General features: G+C 54.1%; 1 protein-coding gene across 1 annotated transcript in view; it reads right to left on the bottom strand.

Annotated features, from left to right (window-relative positions):
• The window catches only part of ARHGAP27 (Rho GTPase activating protein 27), a 36,860-nt gene that overhangs the window by 1,078 nt on the left and 17,891 nt on the right, over positions 1 to 17,891 (bottom strand). Inside the window, exons 8-22 of the mRNA XM_038754267.1 lie at positions 17,715 to 17,829; positions 17,525 to 17,594; positions 12,770 to 13,162; positions 12,455 to 12,649; positions 12,101 to 12,181; positions 11,879 to 11,983; positions 9,898 to 9,965; positions 9,122 to 9,212; positions 5,115 to 5,219; positions 4,498 to 4,590; positions 4,113 to 4,218; positions 3,470 to 3,598; positions 3,151 to 3,249; positions 2,776 to 2,853; positions 90 to 224 (exon numbers count right to left, since the gene is read on the bottom strand). Coding sequence (XP_038610195.1) covers positions 90 to 224; positions 2,776 to 2,853; positions 3,151 to 3,249; positions 3,470 to 3,598; positions 4,113 to 4,218; positions 4,498 to 4,590; positions 5,115 to 5,219; positions 9,122 to 9,212; positions 9,898 to 9,965; positions 11,879 to 11,983; positions 12,101 to 12,181; positions 12,455 to 12,649; positions 12,770 to 13,162; positions 17,525 to 17,594; positions 17,715 to 17,829 — 1,863 coding nt within the window. The remainder of the gene's footprint in view (positions 1 to 89; positions 225 to 2,775; positions 2,854 to 3,150; positions 3,250 to 3,469; positions 3,599 to 4,112; positions 4,219 to 4,497; positions 4,591 to 5,114; positions 5,220 to 9,121; positions 9,213 to 9,897; positions 9,966 to 11,878; positions 11,984 to 12,100; positions 12,182 to 12,454; positions 12,650 to 12,769; positions 13,163 to 17,524; positions 17,595 to 17,714; positions 17,830 to 17,891) is intronic.

Genomic DNA, 17,891 nt, shown 5'->3' with positions numbered 1-17,891 from the left:
GTAGAAGGAGAAGACTCCGGGTCAGACCTGTGCCCATGGTCCCTGCTGCCCTGGCTCCCAGGCCTCACTGCCCCAGCCCGCCTCCTTACTGATGGCTGCGATGAACTGCTGAAAGTGGCTGAATGGGAAGAGAGGCTCAGGTAGCTCCCGGAAGAAGAGTTTCAGGGCCCCAGTTAGGATGTGGACATCTTCCCAGCGCCCGTCCTGCAGGTCAAGATGCTCCTCTGTGGGCAGAGACCAGAGAGTTGGGGCACACAGAACAGTGAACGGGGGTGGGTTAGTGCAGATGAGGAAACGGAGCAGAGACCAGTGAACGGGCTGGGTAGCACAGACCAGGAAATGGGGAGCAGAGACCGATGAATGGGGGCTGGGGAGCAGAGAGTGGGGAACGGGCGTGGGGGAATAGTTAAGCACACAGTAAGTTGTTAAATACCATTTATTACTATTATCATTAGTAGTAACAATAATAATAATATTTTCGAAAAACAATCCAGGCAGAAGAATGAAGTATGGACTAGAGAGGGGAAAGGCTGGAAACAAGGAGATCAGCTAGGAGGCTGATGCAGTAGTCGAGACAGAATATGACAAGTGTCTGAGCCAGTGTGGTGGCCTTTGGATGGAAAAGGGCAGGATCCTGGAAATGTTGTGGAGGAACAACAAGACAAGATTTGACAATGGATGGAAGGTGAGGGTTGAAAGAAAGGCAGGAGTCAAGGATAATGTCAAGGTTGTGGGCTTCAGAGGCAGAGAGGTTGGTGGTGTCATCGACTGATGCAGGGAAGGGAGAATCTGGGAGGGAAGATGAGGGGTTTAGTTATGGATATACTGAGCTTAAAGTTCTTTCACGGCACCCACTGAGAGATATCGTAGAGGAAAGGTGCGTTGGTGAGAAGTTACAGCTAATGAGGTAGATTTGGGAGTCATCTGCATAGAAGGGGTATCAGTGGGAGTGAATGAGTTCCCCTAGGAAGTGAGTGTAAAGTGAAAAGAAGAGAGAACACAGAAGAGAGCCATGAGGGACACCCATGATTGGGGGTGAGGGCCAGAGAGAGACTAAGAGGGAGTGGCCAGAGAAGTAAAGGAGAATGGCGCCAATAAAACCAAGGTTAGCTAGCGTTTCCAGAGGGGGAATAGTCCACAGCATCGAAGGCAACCGAGAGGTCTAGAAGGATTAGGATGGTGTAGAGGCCATTAGGTTTGACAAGAGGAGGCCATTGGTGACCTTGGAGAGAATGGTCTTAATGGAGTGAAGTGGGCAGCAACTGGATCATTGCTCTCTTCCTTCCTTCAAAGCCCTACTGAGAGCTCACCTCCTCCAGGAGGCCTTCCCAGACTGAGCCCCCCCATTTCCTCTCATCCTCCTCCCTGTCCCCCACTCTGCCCTTCCCCCTTCCCCTCCCAACAGCACTTATGTACATTTGTACATATTTATTACTCTATTTTATTAATGATGTGTTTATAGCTATAATTCTATTTATTCTGTTGGTATTGACACCTGCCTGCTTGGTTTTATTTTGGGTTTTTTTTTTTTTGTCTATCTCCCCCTTCTAGACTGTGAGCCCATTGTTGGGTAGGGACCGTCTCTATACGTTGCCAATTTGTACTTCCCAAGCGCTTAGTACAGTACTCTGAACACAGTAAGCACTCAACAAATACGATTGAATGAATGAATCACTGGGGGTCAAGAAGGGAGTTGGAGGAGAGGAAGAGGACCCAGGAGGTATCAAAAACAAATTCACCAAGTTTGGAAAGGAGTGAGGGGAGGGAGATGGGGCCATAGGTGGATGGGGCAGTGGGATTCAGAGAAGGTTTTGAGGGGGTTGGGGGGATGTGAACCTGTTCGAAGAGAGAGGGGAAGGAGCCATCTGAGAACAGGCGATTGAAGAAGGCAGTCAGGGAGGGAAGAGAACAGTACAAGGCGTTTTAGAAGGTGAAGAGGGATGGGGTTGGTGGGGCAGGAAAGAAGGGTAGGTTTTGAAAGCAGGCAAGAGATATCCTCACTGGTTTCCCTGCTTCTAGCCTCTCCTCCAATCCAACCTGCACAGATTGTCCCCTGAAGACAATCCTTCTATCAGGGTTACATCTCTCTGCTCCTCAGGACTCTATATTAGCTTCCCGCCTACCTAACGCAGCAAGCAAACCTCCTCACAATCAGCTTCGAGCCTCTCCAGCAGCTGTCCCCACCTCACACACCTCCCTTGCTATTCCCCAGTTTGTTTTCTTCATTCCTCCTTCCCTCTCCTGTCCTTACCTCTCTCGTGACTCTTGCCTCTGTCCCCTTGCTCACGCTGTGCCCCCAGCCTGGAACTTCCTCCTCCTCAGACCTTGATGCTCTGGTAAAATCCCTCCTCACAGAAGCCTTCCTTACTTAGTCCCCAACACCCAAACCGGGCAACCCACCAACCATTCCCAGCCCTTGTGGATATGCTGACTTACCCTCTGCACTTAATACTCATGCGTATGTGTTTGAGTTGCATTCCATGATTTATTTTAGTTTCTAGAGTTGTAAATAGTTTATACCTGTCTCCCCTGTTGAAGTGTAAGCTCCCTGTGGGCAGCGAACATATCACTTCTTTGTGTTTCCAAGCACTTAGTACAGCACAATGCACCCCACTGCTGCAATTATGACAACTACTATAACTACTACAATGACTACTTCTATGACAACTACTACCACCACCACCTCAGACCCTTGTGCTGCAGTCCCTCCCTCTCCACTGCCCCGGGCTGGCCTGCTCCAGCCCCGTCCAGCCGAGCGGAACCGCCCACACCTACCGCGATCCACTCTGTAGCGCAGTTTCTGAATGGTGGCCAGGTTCCCGCTGATGCGGTACAGCCCATCGATGTCCAGCCCTGAGGAAAGAGGGAAACCAGCCCACCTGAGAGAAGACATGATGGGAGTAAAGGGAGAGGGAGCAGAAGGGGAGGGAAGGAGGGAGGAGGAGAGAGAAGGGTGGGAGCAGAGGGGAGGGGTAATGAGGGATTGAGAAAGAGGAGTGGGGAATAACAAGGAACAGGGGGAGGGGGAAGAGGACGAGGCCCAGATGGAGGTGTGCTGACTCCGAGTCTCCCTGGGGAAGACCATTCCTTGGCCAGCAGGGCTCGGGCCTCAGTTTCCCCCCAGGGTTGGCCATCCACTGCCCCACATACCCCGAGCCTCCACAGCCTGGATGCACTGTTGCACGAAAGCCGGAACCGACCGCTTCTCTCGCTCACACAGTACGGGCAGGGAACAGCCAAACACCTGGTCTGCAGACAGGAAGTCCAGAGTGTCCTCCATCTCCCTCATGCCACTCCATTCCCCTGCCGACCATTACCCCTGGCTTCCGCTGCCACTGGGGACCAGCCTCCCATCCCCAGCCCCCACCAGCTGCTTCTTCTGAGCCCCCACCCCTCTCCTGCAGCCCCCATCTCCCCATCTCCCCAGCCCCTGCTCCTTCTCTGCCCTCGCCCATGACCCCTTCCTGACCTTTGATGTAGCCCTTGTCCCGCAGGGCCTGCAGGGTGGGCCTCCGCAGCAGAAACTTGCGCAGTTTGTAGCCAACTTTGCGGGAATCAAGAGTCTCGTGGCTAGGGGGACCAGCGGCCTGGGAATGGCCTGGGGACATGGTCAGCATTGGAGAGAAGTGGCTATTAGGAGAGGCTGGAGGGAGGGGAGCCTGGGGGACCGGGCTGGCACCAGGCTCCAACGCTCCAATGCATCACACTTGAGGCACTGGCCAAGTCCCTCTCACCCCCAGGCCAGCATGGTCAGGTCTGGGCCTGGGTCCTCCCAGTCCTCAGCTCCCACCAGGGCCCTGTCCTGTGCCTGGTCCCACCTAAGGAGGGCAGGACAGCGGATCTTGACAGGGCCGGGGAACCAGGAAGCTCCCAGCCCTGAGCAGGCCCGAGAGGGCCTGATGGACCCAACTCCTAGTCCCAGGCAAACTCCCGAGGTTCAGCAGTCAGGAGCCCAGTGTCCTCGACTCCGGCAGACTGTGGGTCCCAGGCTGGCTGGACAGATGTCCCCACCCAATCTTCCCCAGGACGGAGTGGGGGCTCCCAGTCCAAACCCCGGGAGCCCTGGAAGATCCGGGAACCTCGGGCCCAGGTCCCCTGTGAGTGTCACACACCTAGGTGCCTTCTATCCTCTTCCTCCTTCTTGTCCCTTCCACCATCCAGCCTCTCACTGGCCCCAGAACCAGATGTGTTCTCGCTCTCGGGAGGCAAATCTGCAGACTAAGAACGATGGTCAGGGCCAGCCGGCCAGAGAGGGAGAGAGAAATAGAGAGAGCCTGTCCCCCCACCTCCCTCACACATACACACACACACCTCATAAACACCCTACATGATCACTGTGGTAGCTGTGCCACCCTTGCCTGCCCACATTCACACACCTACCACCCTCAGAACACACACAGAGGAGCACAGACCCTCACACATTCCACATGGTCACACACCCCCGGCACAACCACTCCGGGGGCAGTCCTGGGGGGGCCCCAGTGGCTATTTCCTCACCCGGATGCCTTCGGCGATCGCCGTGTGCCAGGTGGCAATGATGGTCTCTGAGTCATGCCGGATCAGGTACTCCGAGCCATCTCTGCTCTTCAGCTGCAAAGGACCGTGGGCAGGTGGGCAGGGGGGCAGAGACGGTAGGTCCAAAGGGAGGAAGGTTTGGGAGGGAGAGAGCGGGGAGGGGAGAAAAGGGGAAGAGGAAGGAGCAAAGAGGAGGAAGAGGGAGTGTGTGCAGGGAAGTGAGGAGTGTGTGGGTCTGTGGAATGCATAGGGAGGTGGGGGGAGGAGCTGGAGGAGTGTGGGGAGTGGGGTGTGGAAGTGGGATGAATAGGGTGTGTGGAGGGTATGGGAGTGTGAGAGAAGGGTGTGTTGGGAGGCCTGGAGGGGAGGGGGTGTCGGAGGCCGGGGTGGGCAGTGCTGGTAATGGGGTGCTAGCTTTAACTCCAGCAGCCTTAGAAGAGTTCAGATCTCCAGGATCCAGTTCCGCAAAGCCAAGCAGGGTTATCGGACTCTAGATCTGCACACACACCCCCTGCCCCTCCCCCGGTACTCCATAACCCCAGACCCCGCTCCCTCCGTGACCCGGGCCCTGGCTCTTTGCCTATAGCCGGCACACTCACCTCGAGGACGTTTTTCTTGCTGGACTTGTCCCTCGATGCCCAGGACATGACCGCACCCCGCAGCTCCACCGTGAACTCAGGCGTGGACAGCTTGGATGGTTGCCTCTGACCGAATGTAGGGGGAACATGAAGGGGGTGCCATCACCCAAGGCCCCGCTAAGTCTTCGAATGCTCCCACCCAGCTCTGATCAGGTCAACCTGGCCACCTCAAACCTCGGCCTCGCCAAACTGTAACCGAGGGCAACTCGGATTCAGGGAAGGGAAACCAGTTGCATGTGGACCTTGCCCCCTGGGCCAGGCAGACAGCAGCGAGTGCAGGGACGGACTTCCTCTAGCCACTGGCCCCTGCTCCCTGGCCCCCTGCTCACGACCCCCTCCTTGCTGGCCCCCAGTTCCCTAAGTTGAAATCCTCTCTCCTGCTCCAAAACTCACCACTCTCAAAAACCCCTCTTAGCCCTACCTCACTGTAGCTAGCGCCCAACTCCTTGTCTGTCCCCACACGTTCAATCAATCAGTTGTTGGTATTTGATCACTTGCTATGTGCAGCAGTTTACTAAGCACGTGGGAGAGCACAATACAATAGAATTGGTAGACATGATTCCAGCCCACAAGCAGCTTATAGTCTATGGGGAGGTGGACACTAAACAAATGACAGTCTTGGGGAGGCAGCAGAGTTTGGAGATACTAATGTAACTCTGCCAACTTCCTGCTCCTCTCCCCCGGCCATACCCACCAACCTGAACACACCCCAGATGGCGTCATTGCTTCATGTCTAACCTCATCAACTCTGAAATCTCACTCTTCAACCACAACCTCGTCACCTGCCTTCTCTCACACCCAAACCTTCCCTGCAAAACCATCCTGTCCCCCAGATTTGGTCTGCACTCCTCAGACACCTGCTCTCTCCACTTCCTCCCTGCCATGTGGATTTCATTATTATTATTGTTGTTGTTATCAACATCAATATATAATATAACATTAATAATAATAATAACAAAAAATGCGGTATTGGTTAAACACTTAATATGTGCCAAGCACTCTACTAAGTGCTGGGGTCAATACAAGATAATCAGATGGGACACAGTCCTTGTCCCCCAAGGGGCTCACAGTCTAAGTACAAGGGAGGATAGATATTGAATCCCCTCCTAGACTGTAAGCTCGTTGTGGGCAGAGAATGTATCTGTTTATTGTTGTATTGTACTCTCCCAAGCACTTAGTACAGTGTTCTGTACACAGTAAGTGCTCAGTGTGAATGAATTAATTTCACAGATGAGGAAACAGAAACCCAGAAGTCAAATAACTTGCCCAAGGTCACCCAGCAAACAAGGAGCAGAGCTGGGATAAGAATCCAGGTCCTCCACCTTTCAGGCCCCGGCTCTTTCCACTAGGTTCTGTTGCTTCTCTGCCTTTTTCCTCCACTGAGACCCCATCCTCTGGGCCCCCAAGCACTCCCTGCCCCGACACTCCTCACCTCTCTGTGCCTTTGGCAAGGGGGGGGGCATTGTAGCCCCCAAGATACTCCCTCCAGCCTTGGTTTCAGGATCTGTGCTGTCCCCGGCTCGCTTCCTACCTCTCTGACCGCTACTTCTTAATCTCATTCCCTGGTTCCTCTTCCTCCTTTCCCCAGGTGCCCAGCTGTGGGAGCAGAGTCCTGGAAGGCTCTGCCCTGCTCCCATTTGAGCTCCCCCACTCTTGCCTACACTGGCTCACTCAGGGAGTTCATCTGCTTCCTAGGCTCCGGCAATAATAGTTAATAGTTGTGATATTTAAGCACTTACTTGGTGCCAAGCACTGTATTAAGTGCTGGGGTAGCTACATGATAATCAGGTCCCACAGAGAACTCACAGTCTTCGTATGGGGGAGAACAGGTATTGAATACCAATTTTGCAGATAAGGGAACCGAGGCCCAGAGAAGTTAAGTGACTTGCCCAAGGTAATACAACAGGGAGGATGGCTGGGGGAGGTGGGATTAAAACCCAGGTCCTCTGACTCCCAGGCCCAGGCTTTTTCTACTAGACCACACAACTTCTTATATCTATCTTATATCTATCTGTACATATTTATTACTCTATTTATTTATTTTACCTGTACATATCTATTCTATTTATTTTATTTTGTTAGTATGTTTGGTTTTGTTCTCTGTCTCCCCGTTTTAGACTGTGAGCCCACTGTTGGGTAGGGACTGTCTCTATATGTTGCCAACTTGTACTTCCCAAGCGCTTAGTGCGGTGCTCTGCACACAGTAAGCGCTCAATAAATATGATTGATCTCCATGGATGGGACTCCCAGATCTCCCTCTCCGGCCCTAACCGGACTCTGGGTCACTACTGTCTGGACGGCCCCTGGAACTCAGCACTTGGCATGACCTAGGCTGAATTCCTCTCCTTTCCTGCTAAACCCACTCCTCACTCCTTTTTTTAATGGTACTTGTTAAGCACTTACTGTGTGCCGGGCACTGTTCTTTTCTTTCTTTCTTTCAACCGTATTTATTGAGCGCTTACTGTGTGCAGAGCACTGTACTAAGTGCTTGGGAAAGTACAATATAGCAATAAAGAGTGACAATCCCTGCTCACAGCGAACTCACAGTTTAAAGGGACTGCTCTTCACCTGACCTGGCCCTCCTAGGCCACAGCACCCCCCAGCCCCCAACCTCCCGTGATTACACTTGGACTTCTCCCTTTCAATATCCTCGCCTAGTCTGTCCCCAGGCTCTAGGTCTGTCCAGTCACCACTCCACCCTTCCTCTCTACTGGGACAGACTCTGCCTGACCCACCCCTGATTTCCTGAAAAAGCTTCCTTCCTTCCTTCCTTTCTTCCTTCCTTACTTCACTTCCAGCCGGCTACGCCAAGATCACTCACTGCTCCAAAGCCCTCAGCGGGTCTCTGACTGCTCCAGTCAGATGAAACCTTAACCTCCACCACCTAACTCTGATCTCCTCAACTCCTTCCCCCGCTGTTCCTTCTCCCCAGGCCAAGCTCGAGCAGAGTTCTTTCCCATCCCTGCAGTGGGACAGTCTCCCCTCCAAGCCAACGGCCAGTCATTCTGCCATCTGAATTCTCCTCCCCCAGCCATCCCCACTCTTTCCGAGGCACTTCTAGAGAAATCTTTCCCAGATTAACTCCCAACTGCCCCCATCTATCCCCAAACCCCCAATACCTACACAAATTCCTACATGGTGGGCATAATTTGTTATTTAAATTTCCCCTAGCACTCTCCCTCCTCCCCTCGGGCCTGATTCTAGGCTCTGTGTGAATGGGTGTTCTGTCTGTCCCAGTGGAGGTCCCCTTTCCCAACTACCCCAACTTCCAGTACAACTGACTCCTGGACACTCTGCTCCTGCCTCCTTTCCATTTCACATTTGGCAGACCACCCTTCTCTCCATAATCAAAGCCCTTCTGAAATCACATTTCCTCCAGGAAGCTCAACTCCCAACCCTCCCACCCTCACCACTACCACTTCCAAGTCAACTTAGCAGGGTCCCCTCTCTGGCCCTACGGCCTGGGGTCATGCCTCTTCTGCCCCTGCCCCCTCTGGTCATGCCCTTCTGAAGCCCTGCCTCCTCTGGCCACGCCCCTCATCCTACCTAAACCTGCCTCCTCTAGCCACTCGCCCTTTGTGGCCATATTTCCTCCTTGACTTGTCCCCTCTGGCCACACCCCACTGGGGCCTTGCCTCCTCCATTGACTCCACTCCCTTTAGAGGTTTCCCCAGGGCACTCCAGGCAGGCTCAAAGACATTAACCACGAAGCTCCTAGGCCCCCGGGACTGCCCCAGTTCCTCCCCGTGAAGTGACACAGACCATGGAGACAGAAGGAGGGGTCCCCAGCCCCAGCCCCTTCCACCCTAGGTGGCAGGGCAATGTTAGTGTTAGCTTCCTCTATGGCTGCACTGGGGGCAGACACCTGCACCCACAGTCTGCCAGAGCAGGTGTGGCTCAGTCCAGAGGGGTGGCTGCAGCCCGCAGGGCAGGCTGGGGGGAAAAGGGGAGGTGGACAGGGGTCTCACCAAACCGCTGGCAGCCGAGGCCTTCGAATCTTTAAAGAAGGTCAGTACGCCACCTTCCAGCACTGTCCAGGATGAACTCCAGTTCTTCTTTCTGGATGGCGGAAGGCATGCCAAAGGTCGTCAATCTCTGAGGACTGTGACCCCTCATCCTCCCCATCCCGGCCTAACGGTCTCAGAGCCCTGGGAGGCCCAGCTGGGGGCCTCTGGCTCAGGGGCAACGAGGGAGACACCAACCTGCTTCTGGCCTTTCCCCAGACCCCCATCCCTCCCTCTCGCCCCACCCCAACTCCTCATTTGAGAGATATACAATAATTGTGGTATTTGTTAAGCACTTACTATGTACAAAGCCTGGTAAAAAGTTCTAGGATTGATACAAAATAGCATACGATATAGGCAGATAGGGTTTAGTCCCTGTACTACACAGGGTTTACAGTCTACGATGGAGGGAGAACAGGTATTTTATCCCCATTTTACAGATGGGGTAACTGAAGGATACAGAGCAGTTATATAGTTTGCCCAAGCTCACACAGTAGGCAAGTGGCAGAGCCAGAACCAGAAGCCAGGTCCTCGGACCCTCAGGTCCAGGTAGTATTCACTTGGCTATGCTGACCACAATCAGCCAGGATCACAGCTCAGATTCCCCTAGGGTCAGCCAGTAGCACAGCTTGGATTTCCTGGGGTCAGTCAGGGTCATAGCGCAGGTCCCCAGCATCATCTGGACTCACCATCCCCCCAGCATGTGGCTGTACAGGTGGACCCCCACCCACACTACTCACCGCAGACGCTTCCCTCTGTCCACAGTTCTGGTCCGGAAGAGGACACCAGCTTTATCAAGGGTCTTTACCTGGTAGGAAGAGATAGTCAGCCTCAGGACTGTCTCGGTCTCAGCTCCGCAACATTGCCAAGCTCCTCCCTTTCCTCTCCATCCACACCACTACCCTGCTCATTCAAGCTCTCATCCTATCCCGTCTGGACTACTGCATCAGCCTTCTCTCTGATCTCCCATCCTCGTGTCTCTCCCCACTTCAATCCATACTTCATGCTGCTGCCCGGATTGTCTTTGTCCAGAAATGCTCTGGGCATGTTACTCCCCTCCTCAAAAATCTCCAGTGGCTACCAATCAATCTGCGCATCAGGCAGAAACTCCTCACCCTGGGCTTCAGGGCTCTCCATCACCTCGCCCCCTCCTACCTCACCTCCCTTCTCTCCTTCTACGGCCCACCCCGCACCCTCCGCTCCTCTGCCGCTAATCTCACCGTACCTCGTTCTCGCCTGTCCCGCCATCGACCCCCGGCCCACGTCATCCCCCGGGCCTGGAATGCCCTTCCTCTGCCCACACGCCAAGCTAGCGCTCTTCCTCCCTTCAAGGCCCTACTGAGAGCCCACCTCCTCCAGGAGGCCTTCCCAGACTGAGCCCCTTCCTTCCTCTCCCCCTCATCCGCCTCTCCATCCCCCCATCTTACCTCCTTCCCTTCCCCACAGCACCTGTATATATGTATATATGTTTGTACATATTTGTTACTCTATTTATTTATTTTACTTGTACATATCTATTCTATTAATTTTATTTTGTTAGTATGTTTGGTTTTGTTCTCTGCCTCCCCCTTTTAGACTGTGAGCCCACTGTTGAGTAGGGACTGTCTCTATATGTTGCCAACTTGTACTTCCCAAGCACTTAGTACAGTGCTCTGCACACAGTAAGCGCTCAATAAATACGATTGATGAGGAGGAGGAGGAGGAGAGGAGCTGGTGCAGTGGCCCTGGGCCCAACTGGAGTGGAAATCTCTGCTGTCCCCTCCCAGCTGGGCTTGGTTCTTTGCATGGGAATGGGGCTTCCCTCATCTGTTTCCATTCTCCCAAGCCCCAGGTAGGGACCAGAGAGGGTCAGGGAAGGGCTACAGTCACACAGCAAATTAGAACAGAAGCACAACCCAGCGGAGATGGCTGTGGAGTGGGATTCTTGGAAGCCAGGGTCGCAGTGGCAGAGCGTGGTAGCAGAAGTAGCAATCGTATTGATTAGGCGCCTCCTGGGTGCGGGGCACTGTATCAATGTTATTTATTGAGCGCTTACTGTGTGTAGAGCACCGTACTCAGGGCATGGTAGATTACTACGCAAGAGTTGGTGGACACAGTCCATGCCCACAAGGGGTTTAATAATAATGATGGCATTTATTAAGCACTTACTATGTGCAAAGCACCATTCTAAGCACTGGGAAGGTTACAAGGTGATCAGGTTGTCCCACGGGGGGCTCACAGTCTTAATCCCCATTTTACAGATGAGGAAACTGAGGCACAGCGAAGTTAAGTGACTTGCCCAAAGTCACACAGCTAATAATCGGTGGAGCTGGAATTTGAACCCATGACCTCGGACTCCAAAGCCCGTGCTCTTTCCACTGAGCCATGCTGCTTCTCTACAGACTAGAGAGGGAGCTTCTGGTTCTGATAGGGAGGGAGCGCCCTGTCAGGGAAGCGTAGCTTCATGGACTAGAGAGGGAGACAGACCTTCAAATAAATCACAAATGGGTATGTACTTATGTACTCAAGTACACTGCCTGCACTCCACCATACAAACACATGTTCTCACATAGTCTCTCACACACACATATGTGCATACACCCAGCCAACCATCCCATCACAGGAAACAACCAAAGCCACAATCTAATAAGGAAAATGGCCGAACCCCTTGGTGCCTGAGGCCCCCTCCACCTCTCCTGTCTCCAAAGTAAGTAACCCTCCACCACCAGCCCTGGTGCTCACCTTCTCCTCGGGCTTGTTGGGCTCTGGCCAGGGTCCCAGGGGGCCACTGTCCAGGCTGGATTCACTGCTGGCCTCGGGGAGGGAATGGGGACTGGGGATCTGGACCTAGAAGGGAGGCGGGTAATCAGTTTCTGCTGCCCGGGGCAGGGCTGGCTGCGGCAGGGTTGGTGAGAGACCCCCAGGCCCAGGCCGGGCAGCTGGAGGCGGTGAGGTGGGCCATACCTGCGGCAGCTCCCACAGGGACAAATGCTCATCGGGATTGTAGAAATACGGTTTTCCCTGGTCATCTTCAGATTCAATCCACTGGCCGTGGAACAGACAGTAGAAGGCCCAATTAGTGTCAGTTGCTGCTCCAGACACCGGAGAGCAGGTGAGGGTGGTGGGACTGAGGAGAGGTGGAGAGGAGCAGATGGGGGCCAGGAGGGGCAGAGGGAGGCTGGGAGGGGCAGCTGGAGGGCAAGAAGAGGGGTGGGGGGCAAGGAAGGGCAGCTGGGGCCTAAACAGGGTCCCCAACCAGACACACGGACAGAGGATCATGGTGGCCAACAGGGCAGCCCACTAATCCCCTGGCCATACCCGGCCCTGTGTGTAGAGGCTCGTATAGAATCTCTGCCCATCGTCCGTGATGTGGCAGCGCCATCCAGGAGACAGGGCCTCATCCTCACAGAGCTGCGGGGAGAGGGGAGCGCCATCGTCATCGTCCCCGGGGAAGTAGTCCTCAGCGGGGTAGCCGTCCAGAGCACCAGGGTAGTCTGTCTCCGGCGTAGGGGGCTGTGGGAGCACCACCGGGTCATTCCAACCACATCCAGGCATCTCTCACCCGCTGACAGAGCCCTGGCGCCACTCCCGACCCAGGTCAGCCCCACCCTCGGCCCCGACCCTGGCGCTTACCCTTGGATCTAGGGGGCTGCAGGGACTGTTTGGGTCAGGCTGCATCTCCAGGAGGCTGGGCTCCTCCCACATGGCTTCCCTGGTCAGCGGGTTGTAATAGAAGACGTGCTGGCTCTCCTCGTCCCAGTATTTCTCCCACTCCACCTCTGGGACCTCTAGGATCTCTGAGGCCTCCGGGGACTCCAGGGCCACAGGGCTGGCGGGGATGGGCGAGGAGGGCCCCAGGCCAGCCGGGGGCTCCCACGTGGTCTCTCCGGTACCAGGGTTGTAGTAGTAAGGCTGTCCACTGTCCGCATCAGTATGCGTCTCCCAGGAGTCAGGCGGGACAACCCTCCGCAGAGCCTCCAAGTTCACGTACACTGGGTCTGGGGGAGCTGGACTGCTGCTCACCTGCTGAGGAGGAGGGAGAGAGGTGAGTTGGGTGGAGCTGGAGGGGGAGGCCATGGAGGGTGAAGCATGGGGATGGGGGTGTGTGGACTTCTGCCCACCTGCCAACGAGGATGAGAAGTGAGGTGGGCGGAGCTGGGGGTAGGACCCTGGGGTCAGCACTACCGGGTGAAGCCTGGTGGGGTTAAGGTGGGGGACATTTCTGCCCATCTGCAGAAGAGGAGGGTGAGAAGTGAGAGGGCAGGTTTACCGTGGGCAGGGCCACACAGGCTGGGCTGATCCAGGTGTGGGCTGGAAAGGTGGGGGTGGTCATGGCTGCTTCTCTGGATGCTCAGGCACGACTGCTCCTAGAGCCCCCTGCCCAATGGCCTGTATGACTTCCCTTCGGAAAAAAACCCAAACTGTCTCTGCTCCCACACCCAGTCCCTGCCAGCCAGGAGCCAGGGAGGTGGCTGGGCCTGTGAGGATGAATAAGCAACTGGTAGCCTCAACTTCCTCCCAGTTCCTCCCTCAATCTGGCTTTCCCATCTCTACATCCCATAAATGGCCTTCTCTAAGTAATAATAATAATGTTGGTAGTTGTGAAGTGCTTACTATGTGCCAAGCACTGTTCTAAGTGCTGAGGGAGGTACAAGGTAATCAGGTTGTCCCACGTAGGGCTCACAGTCTTCATCCCCATTTTACAGATGAGGTAACTGAGGGTCAGAGAAGTTAAGTGACTTGCCCAAGGTCATACAGCTGACAAGTGGCAGAGCCAGGATTAGAACCCACGACCTCTGACTCCCAAGCCTGGGCTCTTTCCACTGAGCCATGCTGCTTCTCGATAAGTCACCAATAAGTCTCAATAAGTTACCAATGGTCTCTACTACATCCTAATCCCCCTCGATCTCTCAGCTGCCTTCAGCACTGTGGACCACCCACCTCTCCTGGCAACCTTAACCAACTTTAATTTCACTGACACTGGCTTCTCCTGGTTCTCTCTGGCCTTCTCAGTCACTTTTCCTGGCTCAATCAATGTAATTATTAAGTGCTTGATGTACACAGAGCACCATACTAAGCCCTTAGGAGAGTACAAGACAACAGAGCTGGTAGGTACATTCCCTTCCCACAAGAAGCTTACAATCTAGAGGGGGGAAAAAATGACATTAATGCTAATGAATTATGGATAAGTATGTAAATGCTGTGGGGCAAATATCAAGTGCTTTAAGGATGCAGATCCAAGTTCATAGGTGAAGCAGAAGGGAGAGGAAGTAGGGGCAAAGAGGGCATGAATGGAGCTCCTTATGGGCAGGGAACGTGTTTTCCAACTCTGTTGTATTGTTCCCTCCCAAGCGCTTAGTACAGTGCTCTGTAAGTGGCAAGTGTTCAATAAGTACCATTAATTGATTGATTGTTTGGAAATCTTCTTGGAGGAGATGTGATTTTAAAGGTTTTGAAGGTGGGGCGAGGAAGGGGAAGGGGAGGGGAGGAAGTTCCAGGCCAGAAGGAGGACATGGTCAAGGGGTCGGCGGTGAGATGGACAAGATCAAACTACAGAAAGTAGGTCGGGGTTAAGAGAAGCAGGGTGTGCGGGCTGGGTTGTAGTAGGAAATCAGCAAGGTAAGGTAGGAGGGGAAGAGCTGATTAAGTGCTTTAAAGATGACAGTAAGGACAGTTCCTTCTCTGCCTCCCTCTCCCTACTGGGAGAACTCATTCACTCACTTCAAATAACACTTTTATGGGAGTGTTCTGCACACAGTAAGAATTCAATAAATACCAGTGATTGATTGATTGGATGACTCTAGACCCAACCTCTCTCCTCCTCTGCAGTTGTGCATTTCCTCCTGCCTTCAGGACATTTCTACCCAGACATCCCACCAACAGATCCATAACATAACTCTTCAACTTCCCACCTAAACCCTCTCTTCCCCCGACTTTTCCAGCATTGCAGACAACACCACCATCCTCCCTGCATAACAAGCCCAAAACCTTGGAACTATCCCCAACTCATCTCTCCCATTCAACTCACATATTCAGCCTGTCACCAAGAACTGTCTTTTCTACCTTCACAACATCTCTAGAATCTCCCCCTTTCTCTCCAATGAAACTGCTACCAAGCTGATCCAAACTCTTAACATTTGTCATATTCCACTTCGACTGCTGCATTGACCTCCTCCTGCCTCCAGTCTTTCCCCTCTCCCACCCACACTGCTCTCTGCTACCATGATCCTTCTTTGAAAAAGAGAAGCAGCATGGCTTAGTGGATAGAGTACGGGCCTGGGAGTTAGAAGAACCTGGGTTCTAATCCCGGCTCCTCCACTCGTCTTCTGTATGACCTTGGGCAAGTCACTTAACTTCTCTGGACCTCAGTTACCTCATCTGTAAAATGGGGGTTAAGAGTGTGAGCCCCATTTGGGACAACCTGATTACCTTGTATCTACCCCAGTGCTTAGAACAGTGCTTGGCACATAGTAAGTGCTTAACAAATACCATTATTATTATTATTAATATCAAACAGAAACACAGAAACTCCTCACTATCGGTTTAAGCCTCAATCATCACTTCACTTCCTAACTTCCCTCAGCTCCCACTACAACCCATCCCATAAGGTTCACTCCTCTAATACCAACCTACCCACTGTGCCTCACTCTCTTCTCACCCTCTGCCTACCCCTGATCAGCCTCCTCTCTCTGCCCTGGAGATTCCTCTCCATTCATATCTGACAGGACCCCTCTCTCCCTTCTTCAAAGTCCTGCTAAAATTATATCTCCTCTAAGAAGCCTTCTCCAAGTAGCCTCTCATCTCCCCCATCCAATTTTCCCTCCCTTGTATTGCACTCTCCCAAGAGCTTAGGACCGCACACTGCACACATAGGTGCTCAGTAAATATCACTGACTGGCAACCAGCGGAGGTAATGTTCTTCTAGACTGTGAGCCTGCTGTTGGGTAGGGACCGTCTCTATATGTTGCCAACTTGTACTTCCCAAGCGCTTAGTACAGTGCTCTGCACGCAGTAAGCGCTCAATAAATACGATTGAATGAATGAATGAATGTTCCTGGGAGTAGCCCCATCTAGGAGAGCAGCAACAGGGCAGCCTGATGCAGTGGGAAAGTACAGCTCCTTCCCAGGAGGTGGAGTGGGGCAAGGGGCCAGGTGCAGGTGCACAGACAGGGCCTATCAGAGACCCCCGCCCTTGGGGGTCATGGGGGCAGACAGCAAGGCGGGGAGAGGACAAGACCCAGGCCCCCAGAAACTGGAGCAGAGCTGGTCTCAGGCTGCCCCCATTGAGAACACTCTCAGGCCCGGAGCCCCCCACTCCCCACCCCCTCCTCTGGTCAGGTGTTTCCAGCCGCTGTGGTTTCTGTCACAGCCAAGGGAAGCCCCGCCCTTTTGAGTCCTTCCTGCAGTCAGCCTCTCTTCGTTTCTCAATCCATTAATGGTATTTACTGAGCACTTCCTGTGTACAGAGTACGGTACTAAGCATTTGGGAGAATTCAATAAAACAGAGTTGGTAGGCACGATCCCTGCCCTCAACAAGACTGTGATCTTATAACAAATTACAGATCAAGGATGCAGCCAAGTAAAAGGATCTGTACATAAGTGCCGTGGGGCTGGGGTGCACATCAAGGTGTTTATAAGAGTACGGACCCAAGTGTGTAAGCAATACAGAAGGGAGGGAAAATAGGGTAGGGAGATGAGCGATTAGTCTGGGAAGGATTTCTGGAGGAGGTGTGATTTTAGGATGGCTGTGAAGACCCGGAGAGTAGTGGTCTGTTGGATATGAAGTGGGAGGGAGTTCCAGGCTAGAGGAAGTGAGCAAGGGATCCCTGTAGACAGTAAGCATGTTGTGAGCGGGGAATGCGTCTACCACCTCTGTTATATTGCACTCTCCCAAGTGCTTAGTACAGTGCACTGCACCCAGTAAGTGCTCAATGAATATGACTGACTGATCAATGATGAGGCCAATGAGGTGGATACAGTGAGTAGGTTGGTGTTAGAGAAGCGGAGCATGCAGGCTGGTGCGCAGGGGGGACGAACAGGGAGGAGCCCCAGGTGAGCCCGAGATTCCCATCCCTGCCAGCCCCTCAGGCAAACCTGGCCCCCACACAGCTTCCTAAGGTCCACTTGGACCCAGCTGCTCAGCGGCACCTTTCAGGCTGGGGGTCTGGTTCCCTCTGCCATCCTGCCCCAGTCCAGGACAAATCTTGCCTCCTGGCAACCTCCCCAATAGAGATCCCCCCATCCCAGCACCCTTCCCTCTCTCCCTCCCCCAAACCCAGTGCAGTGGCAGGAAATGCTCCTGTGTAGGTCCCCCTGGCCCCGGCCTACTCCCACCCCAAACCCCCGCATCACTCCCCACTACCACCCCTCCCCCAGTAAGGTCTGTACCTGAGCCGCCCGGGTGAGCCGTGCACTGCGACCACCCCCTGACCGCTTTGCCATCATGTCTACCATCCCACTGCAAAGGGCCAGGGGTGAGCGGGGCCAGGGGTGAGCAGGGCCAGGCTGGGGGTGAGTGGGGCCGGGCCAGGGTGAGGGGAGCTGGGTCGGTGTGAGCCGTGCCAGACAGCCCTGGCACACAGGGAAGCAGCAGCGGTCGTCCTGAGATGGCGGGAGGGTGCAGCTGGCTTCCTGCTGGGCTTCAAGGCGGAAGCGTTGCTGGGGTTGCAGACACCAAGCCGGAGGCGGGGGCCCTGGGTGGGGGGCGGGGGCCCTGGGGGAGGCGGGGGCTCTGGGGGAGGCAGGGGCCAGGAGC

Source organism: Tachyglossus aculeatus, chromosome 11 (assembly GCF_015852505.1).
Source record: "Tachyglossus aculeatus isolate mTacAcu1 chromosome 11, mTacAcu1.pri, whole genome shotgun sequence".
Taxonomy (NCBI): domain Eukaryota; kingdom Metazoa; phylum Chordata; class Mammalia; order Monotremata; family Tachyglossidae; genus Tachyglossus; species Tachyglossus aculeatus.
The sequence above is the reverse complement of the archived record's forward strand: the minus strand, read 5'-3'. Positions and strand labels throughout refer to the sequence as shown.